Here is a 12042-nt window from a genome sequence, read left to right as displayed (position 1 = left end):
GCCAAGTCCCCAACTCCATTTCACTCCCTTTCACCGGGGCTTCAGTCTTCATTACAAGGCAGCAGGGTCTGAGCACATGCTGGAGCACATCGGCCCACGGGATGTATGGTGGTGGGCGGCCGAAGCAGCAGCACGGGCCCTCGGAGGGTGCTGAGCACACAGCTGGTGCAGGCAGACGTGCGGAGGCGGGCAGCATTCACCACCTGGATGCGAGTGATGCAGAGCGCAGGCCCAGAGCAGTAACCTTTACAGGGTACAATCCCTTTGCCCGCTTTAAAAATTAAAAAATACATCAGCTGCAATACTACTTCCCATTTTGCCAATATTTACAGGCGAGATACGGGGCAGAGCCCAAGCTGGCAACTGCTTCTGGGCGTCACACCAAGGTGGCTGAAGACCAACATGGGAAGCGGCAGACTGGAGATGGGGAGCAGAAGGCACGGGCAGCAAAGCCCAGTCAAGGAAAACGTTGGGAACCACCAAACCAGAGTGCAGCAAACAGAACGGGAACACCAGTCGCTACCAACAATCCTCATACACATATCCCCTCGCACTACAAATTAGGGAACAAAGTCCCAAGCCCTCAAGATTAACCTAAAAAAAGACAGCAAGATGATTATGTAGGAACCAAATTTAATCGTGTCCTTTATTTAAGGACTATAAAATAAGAATCCAATCCCATTGGCTTCCCAGGGGCGTGTTCAGACCCCATAAAGCTCAAGAGAAAATATTGACACGTATTTTGACAGATTGATATCACTGGTCTTTACTCTCTGAATGCAAGAGTAAAATTCCTGATTAAACACAGTCCATATAGTCAACAGCTACTGAAATAGCTGCATTTGCCCTTTTAAGTGCAATCCCTCACCTGTTGTCAAACGGCAGAGATGAAGCTTCTAATACCGAGTTTAGAAGCAATCTATGGATAAAATAGCAGCATCAGCACATGCATAAGAATTACAGTCTTAAAATAAAATGAAAAATGAAAGCCTTAAAAAAACCTAACAGATCAAGTTTTGATCTCATTTGTGTTCTGTAGCTTTCCTTGGTCTAGAAACACTCCACCAACAACTTCCATCTTGAGGAGTTCTCCCAGTTTGGGTCATTTATCAGGAAATTAAAGTTTAAAAGCATCAGGTACGTAGTTTTAAAGGAACTAAGAAATGAGTGAGAAAGGAAATGACACTTAAATAAAATAAACCCCAAACCTGCCACTTCTTTTCACCTTTGAGAGGCAGGTCCGTGCGCACGGGACGGGCTGCAGTCCCAGCGCTTCGGGAAGAGCAGACTTGGTGCACTAAAGCCTTTCCATGTAACACCAGATCCCAGCGCTCCAGATCTCCACGACGTTCAAAGGCTCATCGCACCTCACAGAGAATATCGCGTAGTTCTATTTTACAACGCTGCCCTGACTAAAGCCATCGACGCTGGCAGGATTTACGCTGTGCGAAACTGGGGGATAAGAAGAGAAGGGAAAAAGAAAGGCAGGCATAGAGAGTGACAGCGCTCACGCCAAAAGGAAGGTCTCACCCTCATTTAACCGATTTCCATAGAAATTTTGATGCCGACTCCAATGGGAGCAGGATGTGTCCTGGTAGACAGAAGTGCTTTACCTGTGCATTAAATAAAACAGGTCCCCTCTGACAAAAGACCTGGCTCTGATGTAAATTCTGCCCCCCCCGGCCCCCGATGCTTGAAATAGAGAATGCAAAAAAGCAAGGAAAAGGTCTCCGGGGCGAACGACCCATGAGACAACGTTCGGTTTGCTGCGTTACAAATAAAACCACATTCATCGGCCAAGACACCCAACTACAAAGCCCACACGTGAAGCACAAGTGGAGAGCAAGGCACACACGGAGGAGCGCACGGACACCTCGCACGAGGAACGCAGCCGCCCACGAGGCCGAGCCAGCCCCCTGCCAGCCGCGCTGCCCCAGGACTCGCTCTTCTCTTATTGCTGCTCTGTTCCTCCTTTCTCATTTTCTGGGTTGGTCTGTTTTGGGGTTCTGGTGTTTGGGGTTTGTTTTTTTTTTTTTTTCCTTCACTTTGCGGGCCCCAGACTTGGCGATGAGGGCAGATGTGTGCTAGACAACACCACGATGGGTACAACAGCAGCGGCATGTGAGCGACCAGCCTGAGACAGCCAGGCAGCTTCAGGACGTAGCTTCGTCTTCACACACGTCGGGCAGCTCCGGGTCCCTGCCTCCTTCTCTGCTCCCTTGTTTTCTACGGGAATGGCAAGGAAATAAAGAGATTATAGGCACATAGCAATGCAACAAATGAAGCAGGGGGTGTTTCTTTCCAATGGGCGGCACAGGTCACAACAACATCAATATTAAGGGAGCATAGCAAAGAACCAGCCTGTTGTGCTGGTACCACATACACAGCTCAGCCGCAGCCCAGCCCGATGCGCTGCAGTGCTGCGCAGCTTGTGCCTGTACACTTGCTTGGTCCCCGTGCCCCGAGGACTGAGCTTTGCGCTTCCCCAGGGCCCTTCTCCCGGCTGCAGCACCACGAGGAGGTATCTGGTTCTTGGAGGAAGTCTTGCAGACCGTCAGCAGTGTTTCCAAATTATCTGGTTTCTATCTGGGGAGTTCTGGTTTGCTTTTCTTTAATCTGATTTTTTTTTTTTTTAAAAGATCAGAGTGACGGCTTGATACCATAACTGCTTCTCCAAAGCTCTGCCATAAATTTGAATGCTTCTACCAGAACCCAGTTTTCCCTACGCTGCAGCTGTCTGATTTCAGTTTCTGTGAGTTTGGTCCCCAAAAATCACTCAGCACAGGAGAGCAGCAGTCCCTAAAACACAGCCAAAGTAATTTACTTGCACTGTACGTACACCACGATAACTTCGAGCCTGTTCCCCCACTTTTAATTTTCAGTGCCTCCCTACGTAGAAGGCTTGAGCTTTGCTGTGGTGGGATGGGACAGGACATCTACCTCTGCCAGCAGGGAGCCAGCATGCGCTTGGGCGTTGGGAAAGACACTGGAAGTACACATAGGATTGTGCCAATTTTTGAAAGAAACCAGAAAAGATCAAAATCATGTTCCCTTTTCTCTCTGCTTCAGCAAAGCCCTCAATAAACCTGACCTTGAACCCGGAGCATGGACCATTTCCTTGGGGGGGGAAGCTGAGGAACAGCCCCATCTTCAGTGCCTGTCATCGCCCTCTCCAAATGATTTATCACGCCATGCAGGAGCAGAGGCTCCTCTCCCCGGCACAGCGCAGCTCCCTGGCGTGTCCCGCCGAGCCTGCTCCATGCCCTGGCTGCGCTCAATGCTCCCCGAGCAGCCTCTGCCTCTCCGAACGGGAGAGGTGCAACGCAGCGCAGGCTGACCTGCCAGCCGGGCACGGTGGTATCAGCTACACCCGGGTTACACGTACGGCAGCTGAGATCAAGGCACCAGCACTCTGCACGGGAGCCAGGGCTCGTGCTGCGAGGCCTGAGGCTGGACGTGAATCTCCATTAAATAACTCTTTTGAAGAAATAAGACTGTGTTTCTGCTACGTTTTTTAAACCCCAGGCAAGCGAAGCCTGACCTGCACAGTTACCCAAGAGACCATGTCGCTGTTAACAGCGGCGTCTGCAGGAAGCTCACAGCCATTGAGTATTTACACCGTGTTCCATGCCCAGCAAGGAGCAAACCTCACAGCACTTCCCTCCGACACACAGGCAGCACGGGACAGGGATGGAGCGGGACAACCTACAAAGAGCTGAGTGACAGCACATACACACACTCACTCCTGGGAAGTGCTTAATTCCTTCACTGAGCCCCCATTTAATACCAATAACCTGCCCTTGTCTAGTCTGGTGGCGTCCCCTTCCTCTGCTGCGGACACAGGCAAACCAGCCGTGTCCAGGCTGTGCACTTGCTCCTGAAATACATCCTGAAAGTCAAAGGGCCGTTCCTCACGAGGAAGTTCTCTATGAAAAATGTAGCAGCAGGCAGCGGCACCAGCTGCCACTGACAGCACCACGTCAGTCCCCATCCTCCTCCGCCTGCCTTCTCCTGACTGTTTTTGGAGAATCTCTGCAAGTCCTTCCTCACTGGGAGCATGGGCTCTGGCTCATCCGTTCGTCTTGGAGCAGTAAACCAGGCCAGCCAGAGTCTCCAGAGCCGTGGTGCTGCTCCCAAAGGGATTTAGAGGCGTGTGGTTATTCCCCAGCCTCTCACCCCAGACCAGATCTCCCAGGCGGGGGTGGAGGCTGTGTCCTGCCCAAGCACGAGCTCCTGGGACTTCACAGCGAGAGGTCTGTAAGCAGTTTGTCACGGTTTGCATTGAATGTTATTTTGTAATTTAACAGAATTAATTGGACCGTTTCCTAGAAGGGTCTGTGCAACTGGTCAGACAAACCACAGTTTTAATGAAGTCCTGGCTGAACTGGGGTGGTCGGTCACACAGAGGAGATGATTTTGGTCATCCCAGAGCCCTCCCAGCATGGCATCAGAGGCAGAGGCGCAGAGGAACGGTGGAGCAGCCGGACCAGAGAAGGCTCTGGCTCTATTTCCTTTGCATAACCACTAAGTATTAAACCTGAGCCCAAATTCCAAAGCCCAGCCTCAGCCTTTCCCAAATTCTGTTGTTCTTCCTCTGCAAACGTAGGGCTAAGCAGCAGTTCCTGCTAAAACCCAACTGGCTTTTTTCAACCCTTTCCCTCCCCCCAAAAAAGGCTGAAATGCCAAAGAACCACAGATAATAATTTTAAAAGTATAAACAAACATTAGTGTCACACACACAGAATTACTACAGCAAAACTGCTCCTACAGGAGGAAGGATGGAGCCAAATGCTCTCACTACCACACAAATCACGCAGGCTGAGGAGAGGACACGCATTTACACAGCGCCCAGGGGAAACACAAACACTGAATTACCTTAAAGACGGATGCAAGTACACAGATGTGTTTAAGAGGAGCCTGTCCCTGAGAGCAAAACAATGAGACAAAGGAAGAAAGTGATCATGACGATGATGGCAGCAGGCGAAGGAGCTTGTATTTCTGTACCTAACAAGCAGAGTGAAATGGAGGATGGAACAGCAGTCACGTTCACTTGCAGCTGGAAGGGCAGACGACGCCGGGCACTGGTAGCACTGGTACAAACCCACTCCAGCCCCCGCTCCTGCTGATGTGCAGCTGGGCTTTCCTGGGCCATGTCACTTGGCACCTCTGGGGGTTGTGTGTCCCATCAGGGTCATGGCATCACCACCGCGAGCAATGGGGCGTGCAGCAGCTGTGCGAGCACGGGCAGAGCCACACAAGCACGGGGCCATCAACGGAGGGTCCAGCTGAGGGTGGGTCTTTGCCAGGGGAAAATCCTGCGCCAGCCAGTGCCTGGGTCCTTAGGCGGACTGTGAGGATACCTACCTGCACCGTGGGACACGGCTCTTCCCACGAGACACACAGTTCTCTCTTTGCAGTGAAAACTGGTGTGGCTTTTGGCAGAGGCCAAGGGGGCAACTTCATTGTAAACGCCCGGCAAATTAAAACCCAGTCCGCAGGCATTCGCTTGTCAAAGATGATGCTGTAAACCCAGCTGCCCCACGGGGATCCCTGCAGCCTGATTTTGAGCAGCCCTACTGCACTGGGCCCTGGGACTTTCTCAGCACAAAGCCCCTAGAGGCTCTGCTGCTTTGGGAGAAGCTGTTTCTGCTTGGAGACCTGGGTCAGCCACTTTTTCACCTCCCTCTCCCTCGCTCGTGCCTAGCTGACATGGACAGTATGGTCCTAAGGGCAGTGACGGCTCTTTCGCTCTCTTTTTGGGAAGGCTGGGAGCAGGGCAGGCTTCCTATCTACAGGCTGATCCCCCATACAGGAGCTGACAACCGCATCTCATCGATAGTAATAGCAGCCATAATGGGAAAGTAAATTGGGTCTGTCAAAACACAGCAATTAATTTGATAGGTAGTAGTTGCAATAAATGAGAGTAATAAAACGCGGTGAAACCAGTGCTGACTCAATTAGGAGAAATCTGGAGCAGGCAGAAATAATGTAGCAAACTCTGCTAACAAACCCAGAACTTATCTGGGAACGCTAAACAGCTAGATTTAAAAATTACTCTGCAACTGGAAAAATTAGAAACGATCAGTTGCGTCTGCAGCCACGAACCTGGCCGTGGTCTGCAGGATCTGCAAGGCTCCGTGAATCCCGGCATCTTCTGGGAGCTCCTGCATGAAAGGCAGGATCCGGTGCTGCCCGGACACGGGGTGACGTGACAGCCAGCAGTGCTCGCACGGCTTCTAGGTGTGCAGACCGTTGCAAAACAAGAACTGCTAAATGGGGGAATCTTCATTTTAGTTCCCTTTATCTGGTGAATGCTCCTGCCATTTTAATAGCTGCCTTTTAAACTTTTCAATGTTACTAAATAAAGCAATAACTAATGCCCAGGAGAGGATTTGCATCTTCCTGGTCTAAGGAGTGCTAAAGAAGCCCTTTCTCCTCCCAGTACTAATTTAAGAACTATTTCAAATCACTGGTGTCTTAATGGTGTCCTCCAAAGGAACAAAGGCTGCGGCAAACACGAAAGACCTCCTGCTGTCGCAAAGACTTCTGCATGAAGCATTTCCAAGAACAGAGCCCAGCACACTGTGTACAGGTAATGCAGGCAGACAGTAAAAAAAAAAAAACAAACAAACCACACTACATGATTTATACTTTCCCCCTCTCCCAGTCCCAAAGAGTGAGCTGTTAAACTGGCTCCTTTCTCATCCTGTTTTTCAGATCCATTTTAAGGACCATCAATTAGGCATCAGAGGATTTCCTGCAAAATGTATTCTCAGTATGGGCACAGATGTAAGGTGCGTGAAGCAGCAGTGAGCGGAGCTCTGGCAATTCCACACGCAGCCTAATTAGCCAAATTGAATGTGAAACTGGAGTTTTCCAATTGCCTTTTTTTTTCCACTTATGTAGAAACACAACAAGTTATTTTCTACCTATAACTGGGAGGAGATGCAATATTACAAGAGCAATATTCCCTCTCTCTAAAGACACTCCTTCCACTGGGAAGGAGAAGCTCTGCGGTGGAGAGCTTGGGAACATGGCCAGTGGCTCGTTTTTCTCTCTGTTCCTTGTGGGCAACCACACAGCAGTGCGGCCAGAACGCGGCGATGGCTGCGGGCACTGCCTTTCTGGCAAGTCCCATTTCTGGGGTGCTCCGTCCAGCTGCGGGGGTGGAAGCGATGCCTGACATGCAGGAACTCTGCAGAGCCTTTTGCTACAACAATGTTATCTGTTCCTGCTAGGCCCTAGAAATTTATAGTCATCCAGACCCACTCAAAACTTATTTTAACTAACACAGCACTATTCATAATATTTGCACTGATGTTATATTTTATGTGTGTATTAAGGCTGGTTTTACTACAGAACAACCCGCTATGAATTAAGAACTGGATGGGCTTAGCGCCTAGCTCTGTTTGCGCCTGTGGAAATAACACTGTAATCAAGAGATAACTCACTGAGCAATGAACATTCCCATTTAGGCCCGGCTCACTTGAAATCAATGCATTAGATTCAACAAATCTATTTAAATTTAAAGCAAGTTTCAGTAGATTCAACCAGTATAGCATTTTTCAGTCTGAAATAACAACCCAGACTCCTTAAAACCACCCCATACCTGCTGTAGTGTTTAATTAAGAGACCTAGGCAATGTCTTTCTTTTAAAGAGAAGTGTTTTGAGATGGGTTCTCAAAGCTCCAGTTGTGCATGAATTAATTTAAGATAAAAGTCAACTGTTACTGTCAAGAATTGGCACTGATGGCATGAGACTGAGAAATTAAGTGCAGGGGTTTGTGCAGTGGAGAACTGGCACACTCAAAGACCATTCATGTTCTTTTTGGACATTTCTAAGTGCTTATTCAGAGGCCAGCCCAGCGTGGCCGCAGCTCCATCCCTGGCCTAACACGTTTTTGTAAACCAAGGGCACTGGACACAGCAGCACAACAGTGGAAGTTATACAGAGTTTTCAAAAATCTTTTAGTTGTGTTCGAGAGGCCTGAATGCAGACATGGGACTGAAGTGAGTAGAGACGGGGAAAGATGCTGGGTTTTTGTATAAGCTGAGAAGAATTTGACTAGCAACTTGAGAAAGGAGACAAATAAAAGTGGAGCCTTACAGCTCATCTTGAAGGCCTACAGAGATTTTAAAAAAGATTAGACATCGATAATGGGGCTAATCAGAAACTTCAAAATGAACTTGACTTATTCCTAGGAGATAATAAAGCACCTTGCTCCAGGCAGGAACCAGCCACAGCGTCTGGGTCAAGAAGTTTTCCCACCAGTTGGTTAGTTAGTGGCATGGGCTTTCAAGCATCTCAAATGAAGGCAGAAGGCAACAAGGTCCCTCTTGACAACAAGCTGAAGGTTCTAGAACAGCACACCACCTTGAAATATCAATTCAGGCAGATCTTGAAAACAAGAAATCTCGCCTTGCTCCGAATTAGCTGTCCTGGACAGCAGGAAGCTTACAATACACTTTTCTTCAAATTTAGTAAAAGTTCTCCCATCTCAGAGCAATGCAATGCAGCGGCCAGGAACGATAGCGAAGATATGGGCACGGACGTGTGTCAAATTAGCAATAACCAATTTGGAAGGCAATGAGCCAAGGGAAACAAAGGAGGACAAATCCCTTGCGCTAAGCTGGCAAAGGAGCTCTTCAGACATGTCCCTACAGCAGCACTCAGTCGTGGGCTGTGTAGCTGTTGAACTGCTGTCTAACATTATCTGGTTCTCGACTCAAAGGCTAAGCCTTTACTGAAGTCTCTGATACAGTTGGGCCCTAAAGCATCATCATCCTTAATTGAGCTGAGCCCTTAAATCCCCACACATCCGTGAGACAGGCTCCTCTATGTGCAGTGAGACTCTTAGCACCCCCTCATGGGAGTCTGCTAGGCGTGCTACTGGGATTTGGGGTGGAAAACGAGCATTTTGGGACAACGCAGCATTGTTGTGAGCCATAGCCATACAAGATCCTGTGGGGTAAGAACATGAAAATAACTGTCCCAGGTCAGGCTAACTGTTCAGCTGTTACCTACCGGAGTGATGGCCCAGAATCCTGACTCTGAAAGGGATCAGTAACAAAAATGAGGCAGAAAGAGTAAGAATCAAGTGAAGGACAGAGGAATCTTGCCCCCACCTCTGTACATCCAGACCGTTGTGTTTAAAAGTTGTTGATGAATCCAATAGTCATTAATTTATCTATTCCCGTTTTAATCCTGACATAGCCATTTAAATTCAGCCTCCGAAATATCCTGTTGCAGTGTGTTCTGCTATTTCATAACTGGCAGTGTGAAAAAATACTCAACGAAAAAGCAAAGTCAAAGCGTTCTCCACTGTCTGCCCACGTGTCTCTGCCCAGCCCTGGGCCCCAGACCACAAACCAACCACATCATCTGATTTTGAGTTTATAAAACATGCAAAACTGCTCATCTGGCACCTTTTCTGTTGTCCATACAAAGGAAAGAAGAATTAAACCCTCCAATACTTATCTAGACTACACTCTAATTAAACTTATTTTAGATCACCAATCTCTAATGAGTCTTTGATCACAGCATAGTATAAACTAACAGGTTAAAGACGAGCCCCAAGTTCAGCACCTTACATGTGTTTAGGCCAAACCCCTCTTACAGAGAGAACTGCATCTACAAAAAGAGTTTTTAGGCTGCTTTAATGCATTGTATTTTAATCCTAGAGGACCTGAGGTAGATTTTATCTTCAGTGTTTGATTTAAGAGGGAGTTCTGTCCTTAAATGCTACAGAAAAGATTTGCAAACTGCTTCCTCCATCCTCCCCACATACCTTTACTCTGCACGCACAGCAGAGCCAGGCAAGGCTGGAAATACGTACATCAGCAAGTTCCCCGGAGCAGACATGGACCTCTCCTCCCTCCTCGTCTGAGCCTCGAACGGATTTCCAAAGGAGCGTTTTCTTAGCATGGCCTTCACTAGGATCTTTGAGGAAGAAAAACAGACCAGTGAAACAGCAGGACTGACTGACTCCTTGAAGCTAGTTCAAAGGAGTCTAACAGCAGCTTCTTTAATAATTCAACAGACATTTAACAGCCTTACAGCTAGAGCACGAACTAAAGGAACCCACAGCACGCCTATCTGACTTCCAGGCAGTGACAATGCCATTCCCTCAGGCAGTGAGCTCAGATCCCTGGATGCACATCACTGTTAGCAAGAGGCGAAGCAGAAGCTGCTGACCGCTGCCTGCCACTTATGGTGGTCCAAGGCAGTGAGAAAGGGGCACCAGAGCTCTCCTGGGCCACCCTCACAGGTAGGCACTGTGCAGAAAGTGCCGCCAGCTCCTGCGGGTGCAAAGGCAACGGCCCTGCTGTCAGGGGAAAGGATGGTTTTCACTCCCCTGGCTGTCTGTTGGGGCAAGCGTCTATATTAACATCACACCACAAAGAGCTTTGAAAATGGTTCCTTGCTGTGCTCAGCACCCCTCTCGCCAGCACGAGGAAGCCCCAAAGGCATCTGCATCATAGTTACTGCCTAGAGCAGACCTCCATCTGCCTACACACAAACTGCCGAGAGTGCCCTGAACACCCGCTCATGGTCCCCCAAGGCTGGCAGGCAAGTGCCAGCTACAGACACCACTGGCACATGTCTCTACTTCTCTGGCCAGGTCACCTCCAGAGTGTGGTGTCTAATACTGGGACATTCTGAGGATCCAAACGAGGTGTCTTGCAACCTCTAGATTACTGAAACAAACCACACTTTGGATGTTTCTGGTGTTCTGGGATGTCTGACACCAGACACTCTGAGGGTGCGAGCCTGCAGCTCTTATGGGAGCAGCCAGATACGAAGAGGACTGCTCACACAGCCCGGCCCTGCAGAGCCCGGCTGCTGCAGTGCTCAGAGACACAGGGAGCTCACACTGGGTTGAAAGGCCAAGTTTCTCATGCCAGGAGCACACGTGTACCCTCTCCAAGCCTCCTTCACCAGCTGAAAGCTTCAGCAAAGCACCACGCTCTTGACCCATGCAGAGGATGCGGTTGTGGTTTATACATACCACAGCTGGCAAACTTGGAATCGTCTTCACTGAGTTCTTCACCTCCTCCTCTGTCACCTCCACCACAGTACAGTGCTCTTCCTCCAGCGGCAGGGACTCCTCGCCACCCTTCGTTAGCCACGGATGCACCTGCGTGGGGAGGCACACCGACAGCTGTAGCTCTCCCTTCTACAGCAGGGCGCTACGACATCAGCAGTGAGGGGGAAATGGGGGCACGGGACTGATGACGGGGGTAAGCTGTCAGGGCTGATCCACTTTCCATTTCGAGCCAATGCATCTTAACCCTTGGAAATCACTGCAATCTGGTGGCTGGCCAAATGGCAACCCCTAATGCCCAGTGCTGTCACACCCACTGCCACCAACCAGCATCTTGGAGGAACCCAGCATCCTCTGAATCAAGTTTGAAATGCTTTGAAAATCTGGGTTATCCAGCCTTTTCATCTTTTTCTCTAATATGTACACATTTAATCTAGGGTTACCCGTGCTCGCTGCCTGGGAGAATCAAGAGCACTTATACATCTGCACAAACAAGGGTTTCGGTGCTTAATACTCAGACCTGAATATTGAGGCCTCGTGCTACTTGAACGGCCTCCTGCCTACATAAATAGTGAAATAACACACACTGCCACCTGGACACCAGGTAAACATCTCCACACCCACACAGAGGAAAGAGGAGGCAGTTTCCCACCATCCCTCCCTGTTGCTGCTGTGGAGCGGAGCTGACGGCAGGATGGGGTGAGGGTCTCTGCTACCCACACCCAGGGCTGGACATCTTGCCTGTCAGAGAGAGCATCCTCCAGCGGTGGTGCTAGAAAGGCCTGCCTCACCCTCCAGGATGAGGGGTTTAATTGGGATGGATGCTCACTGCCTCCCACCATTCCAATGAGCTGGACGCAGGTGTCCAGAGTGTTTTCCAAGGGCTTAGCAATGCGCTGCTCTACGGCACTTCAGTTGCGTTTTCCAGAGATCATTGCTTGTGCCTACAGTAACTCTTTTCAAAGGCTGATCGCCACGTCCAGCCTTAAGTGAAGCT

The 12042-nt window shown here is 49.4% G+C and overlaps 1 protein-coding gene across 8 annotated transcripts in view; it reads right to left on the bottom strand.

Annotated features, from left to right (window-relative positions):
• Positions 1-614: 614 nt before the first annotated feature.
• The window catches only part of CAMKK1 (calcium/calmodulin dependent protein kinase kinase 1), a 102350-nt gene continuing 90922 nt past the window's right edge, over positions 615-12042 (bottom strand). For 5 of the 8 annotated variants that reach the window (XM_074593493.1, XM_074593494.1, XM_074593492.1 and 2 more), the window contains 3 exons: positions 11010-11138; positions 9837-9940; positions 615-2226 (listed from right to left, as the gene is read on the bottom strand). In XM_074593493.1, the coding sequence (XP_074449594.1) occupies positions 2154-2226; positions 9837-9940; positions 11010-11138 (306 nt within the window). In that variant the 3' untranslated portion in view covers positions 615-2153. Of the gene's footprint in view, positions 2227-9788; positions 9941-11009; positions 11139-12042 lie in introns of all 8 variants that reach the window. The other 3 variants (XM_074593497.1, XM_074593498.1, XM_074593499.1) reach the window with 1 other exon arrangement.

This window comes from Larus michahellis, chromosome 7 (assembly GCF_964199755.1).
Source record: "Larus michahellis chromosome 7, bLarMic1.1, whole genome shotgun sequence".
In the NCBI taxonomy this organism is placed as follows: Eukaryota; Metazoa; Chordata; class Aves; order Charadriiformes; family Laridae; genus Larus; species Larus michahellis.
The sequence above is the reverse complement of the archived record's forward strand: the minus strand, read 5'-3'. Positions and strand labels throughout refer to the sequence as shown.